Source organism: Mesoplodon densirostris, chromosome 16 (assembly GCF_025265405.1).
Source record: "Mesoplodon densirostris isolate mMesDen1 chromosome 16, mMesDen1 primary haplotype, whole genome shotgun sequence".
In the NCBI taxonomy this organism is placed as follows: Eukaryota; Metazoa; Chordata; class Mammalia; order Artiodactyla; family Ziphiidae; genus Mesoplodon; species Mesoplodon densirostris.
In genome coordinates this window covers 1,014,080-1,033,328 of record NC_082676.1, presented here as the reverse complement: position 1 = coordinate 1,033,328, position 19,249 = coordinate 1,014,080, and the positions used below count along the sequence as shown (strand labels likewise).

The 19,249-nt window shown below is 59.0% G+C and overlaps 1 protein-coding gene across 2 annotated transcripts; it reads right to left on the bottom strand.

Moving 5' to 3' along the window:
• Nucleotides 1-3,854: 3,854 nt before the first annotated feature.
• On the bottom strand, nucleotides 3,855-17,477 carry STMN3 (stathmin 3). 2 transcript variants are annotated; one of them, XM_060078554.1, is made up of 5 exons: nucleotides 17,459-17,477; nucleotides 11,165-11,257; nucleotides 10,759-10,934; nucleotides 9,358-9,549; nucleotides 7,672-8,835 (listed from the first exon to the last, which is right to left on the bottom strand). In XM_060078554.1, exons 1-5 carry the CDS (start codon nucleotides 17,475-17,477, stop codon nucleotides 8,776-8,778), a joined length of 540 nt encoding a protein of 179 aa, XP_059934537.1. In that variant the 3' UTR covers nucleotides 7,672-8,775. The 2 variants fall into 2 exon arrangements, with proteins under 2 accessions (XP_059934536.1, XP_059934537.1); XM_060078553.1 differs by lacking the exons at nucleotides 9,358-9,549; nucleotides 10,759-10,934; nucleotides 11,165-11,257; nucleotides 17,459-17,477 and adding exons at nucleotides 3,855-4,630; nucleotides 7,185-7,237 and having other exon boundaries at nucleotides 7,747-7,868; nucleotides 8,192-8,780.
• Between the last annotated feature and the right edge of the window lie 1,772 nt (nucleotides 17,478-19,249).

The window sequence follows — 19,249 nt, the reverse complement described above, 5'->3', positions numbered from 1 at the left end:
TCGGCTCCTTGCTGGGCGGGTGCTCCGCGACCCGCCCGCTGGCTCACCTGCCGGGACTGGCGGACACACCTGCTCGGCGCGGACTTCCCGGGTAGAGGGTGCGTAGGGGGACGCGCTTAGGGTTGGCGAGAAAGGTGAGTGACCTGCCCGCGTGTGCAAAGGGTCTCCCCAGAGGCAGGCGGGAGGGCTGCCCCGGGAGTCGTACAGTCCGAATCCTGCGATTATCATGGCTTATTTTTGTAGCAAGCGTTAAAAACGGCTTTGAACATCCTCACTTCTGGATCCGCGCGGCTCCCCCCAGTGTTCGTGTGTCGACCCCCAGCCGCGCTGTCCTGTGCTGTAGTCACTGGCCACGTGTGCTCATTTCAATTTACGTTAACTGAAGTTAAAATTCAGTTCCTGCGCAATCACAGAGGCATTAAAAGACACCCTGATGAAGGGTTAGGAACGACCTGAAAACTCTCTTTTTTAATGGCTGGGGTGCAAAGTCCCTGCGTTTTCCAGAACGTGAGAAGGTTAGCATCACTCAGCTTTCCTGGAGTTCCTTTGACTTGGGAGCGAGTACAAACAGGCCTTGCTGTTTGATTGAAAGGTGCAGTGAGGGCCCAGGGGGTAGTGAGTGGGGTCACCTGCCCTGCCCAGGCCGGGGCACTTGTGAGGCATCCTGTTCCTGCCCCAGGACTCCTGGAGGAAGCGCTGCAGCCGTGGTGGGGTTGGGCACATCCCCACATCTCCCTGTTCTCTGTCTCCCCACCTGCACCCGGCAGTCAGGGGGACCCAGAGGGTGGCTGAGGCTGGCTGTTCTCAGACCAGGGAAGGCACGTGCGAAGTCTCCTCGTGTGTGGTGTCACTGCTCTGGCTGCTGTCAGCTGCGGGAGACTCGGGTGCCCAGTGAAAGGCTGCGGGGTCTGCGGATGCTCCCTGTCAGGAGACAGAGAAGGCAGAAAACGAATGCCTTCTTTAGGACCAAGCCGTGAACCTGTGTTCATACGCAGGTAGGAAGACTACTGAAGGCCATTTCCCAGACTGGGAAGTTTCAAGCAAACTTCATTTCAGTGATGTTATAATTGGGAGAGTTAACGCTTTCATTCTGTTTTCAGTAATATAGAGTGTACTCAAGCAAGGGATGAAAAGGTCACTGTTTTTAAAGATTAAACTATTGAGCCTATGTCAGTGCAGCTATTTTATCATCTGGTAAATACAAGAGCAGGTGTGTCTGGTCTGTGCATATCATTTATTTGAGTTTCCCTGTCCTCACGTTCCGGAAGTAAATGCCCATAAAGTCAAAGGGAGAGGGCTTCCCTGGTGGCACAGTGGTTAAGAATCCACCTGCCAACCCAGAAGACAAGGGTTTGAGCCCTGGTCCGGGAAGATCCCACGTGCCGCGGAGCAGCTAAGCCCGTGCGCCACAGCTGCCGAGCCTGCTCTCTAGAGCCTGCGAGCCACAACTACTGAGCCCAACAACCGAAACCCATGTACCTAGAGCCCGTGCTCCGCAACAAGAGAAGCCATCGCAGTGAGAAGCCCACGCGCCACAAGGAAGAGTAGCCCCGCTCGCCGCAACTAGAGAAAGCCCGCGTGCAACAACGAAGACCCAACACAGCCAAAAATAAAATAAATTTTAAAAATTAATTAATTTAAAAAAATGTTAAAGGGAGAAAGCTCAGAAGGATGCAAGAGGCAGACCAGGCCAGGTCCTGCTGCTACACAGTTGGGATGAGCTGTGGCCGCTGGCCCTGGAGTCTGGGCACCCCGGACTCCCCATTCTGAGTTTCCACTGCTGCGTGGCCTCCACGTATTTCTACCACAGGACCTCAGGCCTGGCGTTTGAATCTGCGCTCACCTTTTCTGTCTCCGAAGCATTGGGCTCTGCTTGGCTGACAGGATGGATTAGTTTCTCCTGGGGTCTGGGGTGGTGATTTCTTCCCTGTGCTCCCAAGGGGAGGGGAGCTTCCACTCTTGGTTTACTACAGAGGAGAGTAAACCAGGAGAGACGGAGTGTCATCATGGGCCCAAGGATGCTGTGGGGTTGTCATGCCCCACCCTCTACTTCGTCTCCACCACACACAGCCCCTGACCAGACTGGAAGCAGGACCAAGGCAGGCCCAGCTTACCCAGCAATAACCTGTCCCTCCCTTCCTCCACTCTGCAGGCCCCGAGGTCCAGGACCTCCTGCCTGGGGGAGGGTGACACACGCACTGGGAATTACAGAACCGTGCACAGGTAAAAGGTGTGTTTAAGCTCAGGACAGACCATTCAACCCGTGTAAGAATATGAAAGGTTTATTGATATGGTTTCAGATGCACAGTGCAGCCAACCTTTAAGAAACTACCCCTCATCTAGCTTTGGTTTAGTATTAAAGACCAAGCTATTGAAATAGTTTCTTTTTCCAACCATATATCTGTGTGTGGCTAGATTTTTTTCTCATATGCTTCATTCTAATTCTTTTCTTTTTTAAGGAAAACGTCACTTTTTCATTATAAAATGTTAACGTAATGGGTGTATCATTTTTTCGTGAATTACTGTTTTTTTAAATAAATTTATTTAATTTATTTATTTTTGGCCGTGTTGGGTCTTCATTGCTACGCGCGGGCTTTTCTCTAGTTGCGGAGAGCGGGGGCTTCTCATTGTCATGGCTTCTCTTGTTGCGGAGCACGGGCTCTAGGCGCGCAGGCTCAGTAGTTGTGGCGCACAGGCTTAGTTGCTCCGCGGCATGTGGGGTCTTCCTGGACAAGGGCTCGAACCCGTGTCCCTTGCATTGGCAGGCGAATTCTTAACCATTGCGCCGCCAGGGAAGCCCCTGAATTACTGATTTTTTAAAATATGTATTTGGCCGCAGCGGTTCTTAGTTGCACCATGCGGGATCTTTAGTTGCAGCATGCAGGATCCAGTTCCCTGACCAGGGGTCGAACCCGGGCCCCCTGCATTGGGGGCACAGAGTGTTAACCACTGGACCACCAGGGAAGTCCCTGAATTGCGGGTTTTTTGTTTGTTTGTTTTAATTTTTGGCCGCACCACACGGCTGGCAGGATCTTAGTTCCATGACCAGGGATCGAACCTGCGCCCTCAGCAGTGAAAGTGCAGAGTCCTAACCACTGGACCACCAGGGAATTCCCTGAATTACTGTTTTTTTAATTTCTGGGTTTTAATTCCCAGTGTGGTCCCTGTCATCCCGAATAGCCCACGTAAACAGAGCTCTTTGGGGGTCCTCCATAAAGTTTAAGATTATAAGAGGTCCCTGGAACCAAAAAGTTGGGGAAGTTTTCTCAGAAATCCTAGTACATCCATGAAATAGATGATTGTCCGACGCTTGAAGCGATGTTTGTGAGGACGTAGGAGAAGTGCGAACACGTCACTGCGCATCTCAGAGGTCTGAACTCGGGCTCACTTCAGCACCTCTTGAGGGGTAAGTCCTCTCCAGGGGAAGGAGTTTGGTGGATCAAGACTTTTGTTTTTATACTTTGTAGTGTGCAGTGAACACGTATTATGTTTGTAACCAGAAAAAATGTTAGTGTCATAAGATAACGCCTACTCTGTTTTCCTCGTAGTGGACCTTGTGAGGTTAAAAACCTTTTTTTTTTTTTTTTTTGCGGTAGGCGGGCCTCTCACTGCTGTGGCCTCTCCCGCTGCGGAGCACAGGCTCCGGACGCGCAGGCTCAGCGGCCATGGCTCACGGGCCCAGCTGCTCCGCGGCATGTGGGATCTTCCCGGACCGGGACACAAACCCGTGTCCCCTGCATCGGCAGGCGGACTCTCAACCACTGCGCCACCAGGGAAGCCCGGTTAAAAACATTTTAACGTGCTTTAAAAAATCATAAACTACCATATGTAACATAAGGTTTTATTGACTCACATGCAGTTTCTCACAGGGCAGGGCCTGGGTGTTCAAATCCATCACTGTTCTCTGGAGTGAGACACACAGATGTAATAAGCACTCACTAAACTCATGTTGAATACATAAATTAGTGCATGGATGTTTTAAAGTTACGAATTATGTACCTACAACTGCTGCCTGGGATTGACTCGTGTCCTCCAGAAATGTGGTGACGTCACAAGTCCCAGGGCCTCAGAATGAGCCCTTATTTGGAACTAGGGTTGTTGCAGGTATAATTAGTTAAATAATGAGGTCGTGTTGGATTGGGGATCCCTAATCCAGTGACTGGTGTCCCATAGGGACAGACACACAGAGGGAGAGGCAGAGACACGTGTGCTGCGTCCACAAGCCAAGAATAGCCGGTGTCCAGCAGCGCCCGGCCTCAAGTTCCCAATCCCTGGGGTGGCCCCCACTGCGTGGAGGCTGGCACTGCTCATCACAGCGCCAGCCACCTGCGGGGGATAGAAGTCCAAACACTTCATTCCTGGCATCCTGACATCCAGGTCGCCAAGGAGAGCGCGATGCAGCCGAGTACCGACAGGACGAGCTTTACTCAGGAGAGAAGAGACCAGGTCGGCTTCCACCGTGGGCATCGTCCCCACGCCGGGTCCTCCCCCCGCTGCTGGCTTGCACGCACCCATCTTGTGCTGCAGGAAGGACCTGACCCCTCCTGAGGAGTCTGACATGCTGAGCGCTGGGGGTGCATCCATCTCACAACCGGAGGGAGGCCCACACACAGGCTCTGTGGGCCCCCATCTGTTGAAAAGAAACGGTGCTGTTCTTAGTGGCCCTTCGGGGGGCGGAGAGACTGCCTTTCCCGACAGCTGAAGCTGGGAGGGCCGATCCTGGCCCTCCCCTCCCCTCCAGTCCTGAGGGAGGTGGCCTGGCAACACCTGACTTCCAACTGAAAGGAGACACCTCTGTGGTTTCAAGGCCCCTAGTTTGTTGCACACGTTACAAGCAGTCGAGGAAACGAATACAGCTGCCAAATAGCACAATTCTTTTTCCTCAGCAGAAAGAGAAACAGCTGCAGTTTGTACCCACTCTTGCCACCTTCCCTTCTACTCAGCCACACCTGAGCTTGCCTGGCAAGGATGCGTGAGGGGCTGGAGGGAGGCCCCGCTGGGACAGGCGTCTGTCTGTGCTTCCATCTTGCCTGCCTTGCTGGACACCCTGTTTCACGGTGGGGGCCCACTGCCGCCCCCAGGCACCGAGCCAGCACCCACTGTGTCCAGAACTCACAGGGTCATCAAGGCAGAGTGTCTGAGGTGGTTTTAAAACCTGCCCCCAGTGTCTGTGACATTCCTCCTTTCCAAGGTGGGGCCTCACCCACCCCCCCACCCCACCCCCGCCTTGAGGGTAGGCTGTTCTTCATGACTCACTTGGGCCTCTGTGACTAGTCCACGCCCATGTGAGCCAGCCCGCTTGGAAGTGGGCACTCCAAGCCCACGCAGCCTCCAGACAACCCCCACTGGTGTCCTGACTGCGGCCTCCTGAGAGGCTCTGGGCCAGAACCACCCAGCTCCTGGAGTCCTGACTCAACAGAAATGATGTTGGTTGTTTTCAGCCACTGCTTGGACTCACTTGTTACACAGCAGTGGGTAACGAATACAGCTCTAACTGGCTTCCCAGGAGTCCCCGTTTGTTTGCTGCTCTTTGTTAAGGAGAAGCGTGATTGCTTTTCTGCAAAGGATTCCCCATCATCTCCCAACCTCAGAGACTCCATATGGTGACTGCCCCTCAGTGCCTTACCAGGGCCGCCTAAGAGGTAAGAGGCCCTGACCTTGACCAGCTGCTCTTCTGGGAGTTCCAGGGCTGTGCGCTTCTATGTGGTGAGCATGTGGCTGTGAACCCAGGTGACAGGCATGCAGAACGCACGCCTCATAAAAATATTTTCCATGTATTTCCTTCCACTCCTGCAGATTTCTGATGTCTCCACCTTACTGGAGGCTGTGTGTCCTGGGTTCTGACTTTCCCACCTCTCCCTGGACAGGGGAAGATGGGGAGATGGTGAGAGTTCCCTGGAGCCTGGGGAAGTAGCTAGGACTGCCCCAGGAGAGGGCTGTGGGTTTGAGGAGAGGTGAGTGGGTCTCTGGGTCCTGGGGAGCAGCCATCTCTCCAGGGCCTGTACCTGAGGTCCGTGTGTGGACCTGAGCATGGCTCAGCGTGGACGTTACAAAACATGCCTTCTCCCCAGCAGAGGGGTCCCTCCCTGCTGGGCACGCCAAGGGGCAGTTCGGGTCCCCTAGAACAGACATGTCCACCAGTGTGAGTCACGATGTCTGCTTGTCTCTTTTTGCCACTGCAGGTCCCCATGTTGGGGCCAGATCTGTGTCTGTGAACCGTTAGCTGCCCAACGGGGTCCACAGAGCCATGGGACACACCCTGGGATTCTAGGACCACCCCCCATCCAAGCAAGTGGTGAGAAGGGCAGGCCGCAGACCTCAGACCCCGATCTTCCTCTGCAGCGGCAAGCTGAGAGCCCGGCCCACAGGAGGGCACCGCCCTGGGGGAGCTGGGGTGGCCCCACCTGCAGCGGAGGTCCCAGCCTTCTCCCTCCCACCCCCACTGTCTCCTGGGGCTCCAGAAGGGAAAGTGGGCTCGCGTGCTGTTTATATGCTCTTTTCTTAAAATCGCCATTGTCATGAGAACTGTTCACAGTTGTGGTGATGACACACAAGGGTGGGGTTTCCAGGGGGACGCTTGCCCAGGCAGTGGCCTCGCAGCTCATCTGACCCCACAGGTGCAGGACACACGCTGGGACAGTTCAAGCGTTTCTTAAACACACACTTTTTTTTTTTTTTTTTCTTTTCTTTTTGCGGTACGCGGGCCTCTCACTGTTGTGGCCTCTCCCGTTGCGGAGCACAGGCTCCGGATGCGCAGGCCCAGCGGCCATGGCTCACGGGCCCAGGCGCTCCGCGGCATGTGGGATCCTCCCAGATCGGGGCACGAACCCATATCCCCTGCATCGGCAGGCGGACTCTCAACCACTGCGCCACCAGGGAGGCCCCACACACATTTTTTTTAATCATTCATTTGATTTAATTTTTAAGTTCACTTTTACTACGTGGATGAGATGGGTGTGTATTACACTAGGGCTTCCGCTATGAGAGAGCTGCCACCGCTCAGAGAAATCCAACCCTCAGTCCCTTTCCGCTCCCCTTTCTGAGTCCCACAAAAGCCACCGGTGGGCACTGCTGGGTTCCAGTCCTGGCTTGTCACTCCCTCGGAGGCTGTCTCAGTGGGGACAGGGAAGGGGGGCACAGGTCCCAACTTCCCCCGAAGCCCACTGCAATGGATCAGTACCCACCCATGCTCCCTGGCTTGGCTCTGGGAGGTCACCAGCAGTGTCCCCATAGGTTTCTGTAGAACGAAAGCCAGGGGCACTGAGGGCTGCAATCATCTGGTTTCTGAGGCACTGGCTCTGGGTCCTTCCTGCAAGAAACGCCTCATGCTTTCCACCAAGAGGCTGGCCAGCGAGGACTCGGACCTAAGCACCCAGTCGTGGGGCTGGTCTGCCATGGAGAAGAGGAGGCTGCTGCTCTGTCCAAGCAGGTAGCCGTCCTCGAAGGCTGGCGCTGGGGGGTCTGGAGGTGCCCCCAGACTGAAGGAGGGGGAGGAGGCCAACCGAGGAGGGTCTTGGCAGGAGATAGAGCCAGGCCTCCAACCTGCAGGCTGGCCAGAGTGGGCCACCAGCCAGGAATGGAAGGATGGAGCAGGTGAGGAGGTGGCTTGGGAACCCTGTCCCCTGCCCCCCTGACATCTGAATCTTCAGGCACTGGTCCCCCACCCCCCAGCATCTACTCAGGGCTCCCAGAGGGGCACTTGTGGCTGCCACCCACTCACACTGGGCCGCCTGTCCAGAGGTGCACCTGAAAGCCCTGTGGCCAGGAGCAGTGTGGGAGCATCTTTTGACCAGAGCAGAGGGCACACGGGAGGGGGCTGAGACTCCAAAGGGCTATAAGGATGGGTCCTCCAGGGGCATCTGCAAAGCCTGGAGAAGGAGAGGAAGGGCAGTGGGAGGCTGGCTTTCCCCGCACAGGTGCTGGGCCAGAAGGAAGAGGGCCCTTCTGGGAGGAGGGGCCAGCATGTGTCCATGCTGCCCACAACCCTCTAGACCACGGCAGCTTGCTCATAGGTCCCTGGTGGAACATGCCCACTCCCCTGAAGACCCAGGCCAAGCCGTACCCCACCACCACTCCAGCCAAGGGCAATGACCGAAGCCTCCCAGGCCAGCCGAGGGTGCCAACCTCAGGCCAGGGGGTCTCAGAGGGCCCCTGTGCCACCACATTAAAGCGTGCTGCAGCTCATACCCACCAGTTCCAAAAAGCACCACTGCACACGGGGTTCCCAGGGCTGGCCAGTGACAGGGTACCTGGCCCCCACTGCCCAGAGGTCCTTCTCTGTCCAAGTCTGTCTTCCTCCGCCCCCTCCTGCATGCCCAGCCCCTCTCCCAGGGGAGGACATCCAGGTGGAGGTGGACCTGCCTGCCGGCAGGAGCTGCCTCAAAAGACATGCCCTAAGTGACAAGGTGCTCACAGCACAACCCAGCACAAGGACCTGCGTGTTCCTGCCACCATCAATGGATTTATTGAGGTCGCCACCACGTCCACTAAGAGGGCTGCCAAGAGGGGACCCAGCCACTGCCAGCCTGGGGCCTGAACTGCGGGGCTGTGTGCCACGCCTTGGGGGCTCCACAGGAAGAGCCTGTGGTCAAAGCCTTGCCACGAGGGCTGGACAGCTCGGAATGCGGAAAGAGAAGCTGAAGCTGGGAGAACAGGAGGGGAGGAGGAACGGGAGCAAAAGCTGCATCTAGACAAAGTCGAACAAAACAAAACCGAAACCCAGTTGTGTTCTTGTCTCATCTCGGGATCCAGGCGCCGCGGTGTCCAAACGGCCGCTTAGCCGGACATCTCCTCCCGCTGCTCCTTGTTCCTGCGCACTTCGGCAGCGTGCAGCTCCTGCGGGACAGGCGGGGTGGGCGGGGCCCTGCAGCCGGTAGGGGCGGGGGCCTGCCCCCCACCCCTCCTGAGCTCTGGGGGCCCTGGGGTCTTTTCCTCCCTAGACTGGCTCGGTCCCAGGTGCGGCAGATGCGACCAATGAGGACACCTTAGTGACCAGGAGCAACAGAGGGCAGGGGCAGGCCCGCGTCACGGACTGAAAGTGCGGCTTGAGGGTGGGGGCTGGCCCTCAGTGAGCCTGGGGTGGTGTCCAGACCGGAGCATTGTGACTCAGGGAATTTCTCCGGGAGTGCAGGCTCGGGGCTCCCCGGAACTAACCTGGTCCCGCTCGCAGGGAGGCTGCTGCGGCCTGGGCAGGGGCTCGCCTCACCCTGGCTAGCCCCAGTAGGACGGGGCGTCACGGGGAGGCCGGACTGCGGGAGCGCTGCTGGCGTAGTGGGCAGGGACCGGCCAAAGGCCGAAAAAAGGGGCTCCTGGGGGCCCCCTGCGTCGGGCCCCGCCCCGCCCCGCCCCGGCGCGCACCTTCTCGCGCAGCCGCTCACGCAGCGCGGCCAAGTGCGCCTCGCGGATCTCCTTGCTGAGCTCCATCTTGTAGTTGAGCTTCTCCTCGGCCATGCGGCTGAAGTTGTTGTTCTCCTCCAGCGCCTTGTGCAGCACCTCGCGCTCGTGCTCCCGCCGCTCCGCCAGCTGCTTCAGCACCTGCGCCTCCTGCGTCTGCGCGGGCGGCCGGACGGGCGAGCGTGAGGGTCGGCCGGGCCCACCCCGCCCCGTCTCGCCTCCCTGCGCCGCTCTCCGAGCCCCGCCCAGTGCCCCGCGCCCCGCCCCGCCGCCCCGCCCAAGCCCACCGCCTCCCGCCCACCGGACTCGTCCTCGGGGAGTTCGGGGCTGCACTGTCCTGCCGTCAGCTGGGGTGACCACCTCATCCCCAGGCAAGCCCTCCCTGTCCACCCTCGGCCGCAGAGCTGCCCCCTCCCCGCTGGGCTCCGGGCGCCCACGCTCCATCCCGCTCCATCCCGCTCCAGAGTCCGAGCTGCCCTCGGGGAATGTGGGAGGAGCGGAGGAAGCTCTTGCGGGCTGTCGCGGAGCCTTCCCCGTCTTTTCCTCAAACGTCTGCCCGCTGAGCACAAAGTAGGTGCTTAATACACACCGGGTTCTGAGCTCCCTAAGGTGCTGGGGGCGGTGGAGGGGTCCCAGGGCCGCTAGGGAAGGGACGAGTTGGAACGAGGAGGGTGGGGCTGCTGGCGCCACTGTCCGGCCCTGCTGGTGGCCGCGGGAGTTGACCCGAGGCGCCCAGAGGTAATTGGCCTCCCTCAGCCTCCTTCAGAAGGCTGCTGGGCTCCACCAACGTGCCAGTCACTACTAGTTAACCCGGAGAAGCCTGGGTCCCCAGGGCTCACCGGTCCTGCCGCAAGGGGGATAGAGCTGCTGCCCCTGCCCAGTGGGCTTGGGTACCAGGACAGCACTCCTGAGAGCACGTGCTTCTCTGCGTGTGTCTCGGTTTCAGAGGGGCTGGTGTGAGAAAGGGTGGGGAGGGGCCTGCTTCTCCCAGGGGCCCCCTGAGCTCCGAGCTCATGGAAAGCCCTTCCTTCACGCTCCCCTGCTCAGGAGGCTGTCGCCCAGCCTCCTCTCCCAGGGCCCCTCCTGGGGCTACCACCTGACCTTCCCCCCCTGCCAGCATGGCCAAGGGTGCCCCTCCCAGCAGTATCTGGTTCCTGTCTTCCTCCAGCTGGCTGCCAATGAGGAATCCTTCCTCCCCCGTCTCATTCTGATGGCTCAGGAGGTGGCCCCGGGACCATGAGACCCTCTCTGCTGCAGGCCCACAGCCCATCGAGTGCTTGGAGCACCCCGCACCTTGGGGGCGCGGTCTGTGGCCAGCAAGGCCCCCGACCGTCTTTATCAGGACCCAGAGGGGTGGCTCCTTACCTTCCTCCGCCCCTCAGCTGCCTCCAGCCGCTTCTGCAGCTCCTCCAGGGAGGTGTCCTTCCTCTTGGGGGGGGAGGAGAGCATGGGACTCTCCGGGGACAGGTCGGAAGGGGACTTGAGGATGACCTCAAAGCTCTGGCCGGAGGCCCTCTTGTCCAGCTGCTTCACCTCCATGTCTGCAGGGCAAGAGCAGATGGGGGCTTCAGGGGGGCTGCTCAAGGAGGGGGCAGGCCGAGCACACACCCAAGTCAAGGGTTGAGAGGAGGGCTGAGGCTGCTCACGTGGGACTCCCAGGACCGCCCCCCCCCCCCGGGACCCCTCTCCGGAAGGCAGCCAAGCGGGGGTTCACAGACGCCACAGGAGGGGGTAGCGAGGCCCTGGCGGGGCAGCGGCCGGGCGCACTCACCCCCGTACTGGTAGATGGTGTTGGGGTGCGGCTGTGAGTAGAAGCAGGAACAGAGGAGGGACAGCACGGACAGCTCCTTCATCTTCCTGTAGGCTGCGGGTGTGAGGCCGGCCTGAGCACCTCCAGCCCCACCTCCCCGATGCCCAGGCCTCCCTGCCTCTGCCCCCGTTGCTGCCCCCATGCGCCTGTCTGGGAGCCCGTTGACCTCGCTCTTTTGTGTCCCACATCTCTGACTCTCTCTGTCCCTCCCTCCCTCCCAGATGTTGGCTGTCTTTCCCTGGGCATGCCTCCCCGTGGGTGTCCTGCATTGGTCTTTCTGTTCCTGTCTCTGAGTCCCTGCCCCACCCCCCATCTGTCTTTGTCTCTCTCTCCCTCCTTTCCTCTCTCTTGGCATTTCTGTCTGTGACTCCGTTCATCCCTCTGTCTTTGTGGCTCTCCATCTGTCACGACCTCTCTTTGGATCTTTACGTCTCCATGACTCTCTGTCACTGTGTATCTTCCCGACTCTCCCCCCCTCTGCCGCTCCACGTACTTCTCCTTCCTCCCCTTTCCCTCTCATGGACACTTGCCCGGTCAGTGGAGAGGTTAACCCCCACACTCGTGACTGGGCCAGCACAAACGTAGAGCTTCTGCAGGCAGCACTTTCTTGCGCTGTGCACTTAGGTGAAGCCCTCAGACCCTCCAGTCTGCCCCCCAGCCCACCCCCCATTTGCCCTGTAGTGCGCCCACCGTGGGATGAAATCAGGTTCTCAGCAGACACGCACTGGCTGCTCATCAAAAGCCAAAGGGACGGGAGCTGTCCGTTCAGCACCACAGCCTGCCCTCTGGCCTTGCGGGGTGAGTGCCCACAGCCAGTGTCCACACTACCCAACCAGAAAAGGAGGTAAGCCTGCTGAGGCCCTGAGCCTTGTCAGGGGAGGGGAGATGCTCGCTCTCAGAATGGAAATAATTGAGCTCTTCGTGGTTTGTTCATAGCAAGCCAGGCCCCAAAGGAGACACGTGGGTCTGACGTCTCACTGGCTCTCAACAATCCTGTGTGCCCAGTACTGTCACCCCCACTCAACCAAGAGGACACTGGGCCCAGGTAGCTGGGTGACTTGCTCAAAGCTCCTCCGGGGCAACCCCAGGTGGTCTGTGTTCTTTCCACCGCTGCAGTAGGTCCCAAAGACTAGGGGGCTCAGACCCATGCACCTGCCTCCCTGGCTGGAGAAGCTAGTATAGGTCTCTAGAGAGATACTCCACGGAGAGCGACTCCGGCTTCCATGAAAGAGCATGCGTAGTCACCCACAGCAGTTTTCCGAGGGGCAGACAGGTTGGACAAGAAACTTTCTGATGAAATTTCACACAAGATAATGTTTTTAAATTGATTTCACGTAAAATTGGGGAAAATGCTGGTGTAGAAACAGGACACAGGACAGAAGTGACCAGGCCCTGTCTGAGGGAACAGCTTGCTGTGAGCAGGGTCCTCTGACAACCAGTGCGGAGAATGATGTTATTTGATCTAAATGTCCTGATGACCCAGACTCTTCTGGAGACAGCCCAAGAAGTTGTGACGGGAGCAGAGGGATCCTGAGCAAGCAGCAGGGAGAGCCTTTGGGGTCTTGGAGGAGAAGCAGGGCAAAGACACATGACTTGGTCACTGGCTCAGCAGTGTGGGAGGGAGGGCCAGGTAGGGGTAGGCCTCAAAGGGGATTTTGGCCTGACCTGTCGATTTTGCTTTTTCACAGGCAGAATCTACTCACGTATTACTTATGTCATTAAAAGTTAACTTTAGAAAGGAGGCTGAGGGGTACCTCCCAGGACGTGTGCCTGGGAGGTAGAGGAGGCAGGACTGGGCAGAGCAGCTGTCCAGGAGCAGCAGAGCAGGAGATGTTTGGACACTTGGAGAAGCTGGGGAGGTAGCCAGGCCTGTGCTCAGAAGGGAAGGTGGGCCAGAAAGTGAGAGGGAGTCTGGTCAGAGGCCAGGGAGGAGGGGCCTCGGTCTAACCCTGCCAGCACCCACCACTCTGGCAACAGACACCAGCCCCCTACCCTGACCTTTCAGAGAGTCCTTTCTCATCCCGCGTTAAAACCTCCGAAAGAGTTCACCTTACAGGCCAGGAACCTGGGGCCTCACAGCTGCTCAAGGCCCTCTCTGCCTCAAGCCTGAGATTTTCCCAGGAAAAGGGCTGCAGATTAATAACAGAGGAATTTTACAGACAAATGCCAGGGGCTCCCTTCCAGGCAACTGTCACCTCAGCCTGGAGGGGGGCTGGTGGCAATTCAGGGGCAGGAGGGGGAGCTTGGGCAGGTGTGAGGCAGGCGAGAGGGGAGAGGGCTGGGGGCTCGAGACCGAGGTCAGAGTCTCCGAGGTCATGGCTCTGCCCAGGGGACAAGTGTCCAACTGGGAAGTGAAGGACTATGTCCCGCGGCTGCAAACAGGGACGCAGCTTGGCGTCTGGGGGTCGTGGACACCCCCTGGGTTGGTGGCCTTTGAGGACCTTCCTTCTCAGAAGACCCTTCCTCAAGAAGCCCAGTAGGAAGGGGCACCTCCCCAGGAGGGGGCTTGGGAGTGAGGCCTGCGCTGTGGTCTGGCTGCAGGTCAGAGGGGACTGCATGGTGGGTGGGGCACTGGCAAATTTGGAGAGAGTGAGCAGGGGGCAGCCTGCACCGGGGTTGGAGGTCAGGGCTGGGCCCAGCCACATGCAAGACGGGAGGGTATGGCTGTATCTTCAGAGCCGGAGGGGCTTAAAGTTCCTCTCGTTGCAGAGGGAAGAGGTGGAGGCCCAGAGCTCTCCACAGACATAGCTCCAGCCAGGAAGTGGGGCCTCGAGGCACGCCCTCCCTTTTCTCTCCTCACCAGGACCCTCTCTTCCTTCCCCATCACTGACTTCAGAAAGTCATTAAAAACAAATCTCTACCATGAACTGGATTGCTTTGATCCCCCCTTTATAGTAAATCTTAAACATGCAAAAATGCATATTGGCCTTTTGGATGATGACATCTCAGAAGAGCAAGAGTTAGAAGGCACCAGATCAGCCTAGAGCACCTGGTAACAACAATAATCGTGCTCAAGGGGGATGGGGTGGGCACATCACACCCTTCCTCCAAACTGACTCTCAAGACCAGCCAGCGCAGACAGACTCCCTCATCAGCCTCATTTCTACAGAGGAGAAGGAGGTGCAGAGAGGGCAAGTGGCACCCCCAAAGTCACACAGCATGCCAGCATGGCAGCCCTGTCATGAGCCGAGGCCTCTGCACTTTCCTGTTGGGAGCCCCATGGTGGGTGGAGGAGGTCTTCCAGAACTAGGAGGGAAGGGGCCCCACAGATTCCCGCTCACCCCTAAAAGGGCCCTGGAGGCTGCTGCTAACTGCCTCCTAACAGATGGGGCTTGTTGCCACCCAGGCTGCCCCTTTCTCACTTGTCAGAGTCCGGAGCCCAGCATGGCAGGAGGTGACAGCAGAATTCACCTTTCTCTGGGAAGTGTGGCTACAGCAGTCATGCTGCCTGGCATGGACTGGGCACTCACCTCTTGCCAGGCCCCAGGCCAAGCACTGTTTCCTGAAATAGCTCATTCCACCCTCAGAACAAGCCTAGGGGAGGCGCTGTCACTATCATGGTCACCCAGATGGGGAGATTAAGCCCCTGAGAGTCTACGTAGCAGGTGCAAGGCCTTGCAGCTTGCCAGAGTTGCATGAGGAGATGAACACGAGCAAGTCTACAGAAGTGCCTGAAGAGCTGAGCACCCGGGAAGGACAGCAAGACGCAGTGTCCTCAGAACGTGGCCCATCAGGAGGCACTCAAGGGAGAGGCAGGGGCAAAGCTTTCCCATCTATGCACAAAGATGAGGCTAAGAGCAATCCTGCAGCGACCACAGACCAGAGCAGAGGTGACACTTCAAGGCCACTGAGGCACGAAAGTCTGCTCCAATCAAAGATGTGTTTTCAGAGAGAAGCCGCAGCTGGTTCACTTACACCAATTGTGGCCACAGTCACCGGCGCTGTCACGTAGCCACTTCTGGGCCAGACCTCTCTCCTGTCAAACTGCTACGGCCGGGAGAAGCTGCAGGTGAGCACAGGTGTGTGTACACACAGGCTGCACTCTATAGAGGGCAGTGCTGATGACAGAACATGAAAGGCCCAGCCCCACGTGATGTCAGCTACGAGCAGTTCTCCAGCTGGCACTGCAGTATGTCTTTGCTGGCCATGCTGGACAAAACTGACCAATTGCACTCATGGTCTCCTTCTTTCTTTTTTCTTTAAAAAAAATTTTTTTTTTTTTTGGCTGCGTTGGGCCTTCGCTGTTGCACGCGGGCTTTCTCTAGTTGCTGCGAGTAAGGGCTACTCTTCGTTGTGGTGCACAGGCTTCTCATCATTGCGGTGGCTTCTCTTGTTGCAGAGCACGGGCTCTGGGCACGCGGGCTTCAGTAGTTGTGGCGTGTGGGCTCAGTAGTTGTGGCGCACGGGCTTAGTCGCTCCGCGGCATGTGGGATCTTCCCGGACCAGGGATCGAACCCGTGTCTCCTGCATTGGCAGGTGGGTTCTTAACCGCTGTGCCACCAGGGAAGTCCCATGGTCTCCTTCTTGACACCAGGGGTAACTTGGACACCCAGAACAATCCTGGGAAAAAGCATGGGTCAGCAGTGCCCCAAAGTCTGGCCAAGAAGAGGGTCTGGTGCCAGGAAACTCTAAGGTTGGGGGGTCTGGGCCCAAGCCCTGACGGCCAACGATGGTGTGGCTTCGTCTGTGGCCCTCCAGCGCCTAACCTCAGTCTGCTCATGTTAGAGGATGAGAAGGAGGCCTGTTGTGCAGGGGTTTTACCAACGGGGTGAAAAGCTGATAAATGCTCCCAGGAGTGGCTGCCCACTGTCCCCCAGCTCAGGCACAGATGGTGAATGAGGACGCACAGACCTGCCCCAGTGTGGGACTGGGCCAGCACTGGCGACCCTCACCTGCTGGTCCCGGTATCTCTGGGGATGTCAGGGAGAGGGCAGGGGGCGTATGAAGTCCAGACGGATAAGACCCCCAGATGGATTTGGGGGGGTGTGGTCAGTAACGCACGTGGTCCCCTGCCAGGCTCCTGCAGAAGTCACTGGGGGCCAGAACCCCCGGCCCTGAGGGGCGGGGTCAGGGCGTTGCACACGTGGGTGGGCGGAGCTCTGGCGCCTCAGGCAGAAGCGGCGCTGCGGAGAGAGTCGAACTAGCTGGGGAGAGGGGATTGCAGAGAGCCGCCCCCAGGGCGGACGGAAGGGTGGGCGAGGTGACGGGGGGCGGGGGGCCGCCCGCCCGCCTAGCCATCTCGGGCACCGAGTGCAAAGGTGAAGCCCGTCCTGGGAAAGCCAGATTGGGCAGAGCGTTCCTGGGGAGAGCGACCCCCGCGTCCTTGCGCCGGGGGTCGCCTGGCAGCACTCCCGCGTCCAGTATCTGTCCCGCGTTTCCCGCCTCGCCCGGTGCCCGCCCCTCCGCGGCAGCTCCGCGCCTGCTGCAGGCCCGGGAGGAGAGGGTCATTGCCGTTGAGGGCGGTGGTCTGCAGCTGGGGAGGTGGAGCGGAGGGGGAGGGAGGGGCAGACGCCCCCATCCTAGAAAGGCTCGGAAACAGCGGCAGCCCATCCCCCATCCAAACCCGCAGTGTAAAGGGCGGTGGCTTTTTCGACCGGGGCGGGTGGCACCGTGTCACAGAAGGTGGTCCCGAGCCCGCGGCGGCGAGGGGAGGGGGCGGCGACGCGAGGTGCGGGCGCGGCTCGGCTCAGGTTTCCGTTTCCCGTCTTCTCGCAGCGCCCCCTCCCGTCCCCCGGCCCCTCCGTTGGCGCAGGGAGAGCCTGGGCCCCGCCGGCCCCGGGCTGGGACTCCTGCAAAGGGTCCCGCGCTCCTCCCTCTGACCCCCGAGAAGGCGCGGTCCGACCCGGGTCTGCGGTCGCCGGGCGCCTCCGGGGACCCTGCCCGCATCCCGCGAGCGCGCCCACCCAGGGTTCTCGGAGCCATCCTGAGGCAGTCGCTCCCGGCCTGGTACAGCGGCGCCCCAAGGGGCAAGGGCACCCCCGCACCGATGCCCCCACCCCGAGCGGAGCCCCTGCTCTGTGGCCCAAGTCCGTTAGGCTGGCGCCGCAATCCCTGCCTTATGGGCACCGGGTCTCCCCACCCGGCGGCCCTGAACCCCGTCTCCTGCGGGTTCCGCCCGGAGAGCGCCCGCGCCCTTGCAGAGCGTGGGGTCCGAGATGGGAAAACACTCCGTAATCGGCCCAGCGGTGGGCGAGGCCAGACAATAGCCTCTGCTCAGATCCGCCGCCCCAGGACTCCCGAGGCCCCGGTGCCTACCGGACACGGTGCTGGCCATGGTGCTGGCGGCGGTGGGGTTGCGGAGGCCGGAGAGGCGCGGGCGGTGGCTGGAGCTGCAGTCGGCGAATGCTGCAGTGTCGGGGAGGGGAGGGGGCAAGGGAGGGCAGGAGGCGGGAGCAGCGGGGAGAGGGACGGAGAGAGAGAGAGAGAAAGCGCCTGGCTGTTGCACAGGCTGCAGCCGTCAGAGGGAGGGGATGATGGGAGGGGATGATGGGAGGGGAGAGATCAGCCTGGGACGCAGAGCTGAGCGCTGCAACCCGTTGCCCATCCTCCCACCGCTCACCACTTGGAGCCGGTGCCCCGCCAACTTCGCTTTGTGCACTCTCGGGGGGATGGCGGAAACAGCCCCCAATTCCCCAGGGTGGGTGCAGCAGGGGGCGATAGGCCTCAACATCCAAGTGGGGTAGGAGAGCTCTTCACTGAGGCCAGTGGAGGCTGGGAGGTGCCTTCTGTGCGCCCAGGCTTGTGCTGAGGACAAAGCGAGTCATGGATGGTGAGGGTGGGGGCTGGTCTGGAAGGCCTCCAGGGGCATCCGAGAGCAGCTCCTGAGGCAGAGAAGAGGGTAAATTGCTGTGAAGAGGCCTAGAACAAAGGCTTTGGAGCGAGACGGAGACTGGAGCCAACCCCAGCTCTGACATCTACTTGCTGTGTGACTGAGGGCGAGTTTCTGACCTCTCTGGGCCTCCATTTCTCGGGTGTGAGATGAGACAATGGTGTCAGTCCCCAGGTGGTGTAGGAGAGATGTGCACACTTGGTGAGTCGGTGGTGTCCTGCCCCTCCCCCTGCCAGACTCAGGGTTTTGGTTGATACCCCCAAAGGCAGAGCTGTTCCCGCAGTGACCATGTCACCTCTTTGGTGATGGGGATGGGAAGTCAGGTAGATGGAGCGTTATTCCCATTTTAGGGACGGAGCCACCGAGGCCAAGAGAAATGCTGACTCCACAAGCAATGAAGTCCTAGAGCCAGATCTAGATCTCTGGAAAACCTCGGGAACACACAGAAAGATGAGGAGGGCCCAGGACCCCTGTGTGCACACACAGCAAGCATGTGACTGGTTAACATCTGTCCTGTGGTCCACATGGGGTCTGGTCCACCGTGGGAGTCCCACAAAGCCTGGCAGAGCAGACGCTCAGTGCAAGTTCGTTGACTTGATCGAGATCGCTGTGCCTGCTGAGTGGGCTTGCTATGGCCAGCCTTCTTTTCCCCTTCTGCTCACCTCTCAGGACTCAGTACCACAGCATTTATGTGTTATAATTAATAGGAGCCTGGGCAGGAGTCCCTATGCACAATGTGTGACCAGGGTCCTCAGCTCCATTTCTGGCCCAGGAGTTTGCCAAGTCTCTGGGTCCTGGACTTCCCTTCCTTGGACTTTTATGGGGGAAATGTCATTACTTTCAGAAGACGGTGGGTGTGGAGGTGAAGAGTGGGACTCCTGGCTCTGGGACTTGCTGCCGTCTTTGGGAAATCTACTAACCACCCACCCTGTGCTTCCTTTCGTCACCTGTAAGGAGTGGGTCATAAAAGCACTTATCTCAGGGGTCGTTGGAATAACAACCGTGTTAATGCCTGCATGGATGGTACTGAAATGTGTGCCTAGTGAGCATTCAGCAAGTGTGTGGCCGGGTCTCCTCTTCTCCAAGCTCCCTGCTGAGATAGACACTCTACTGTCCCCTCACTGGAACAAGTGGGTGTGGGTGGATGCCGGTGTGTGCCAGGGGCTTCCCCAAGCATGATCTCACACACATCAGCCTAGACACTCATGTGGCATTCA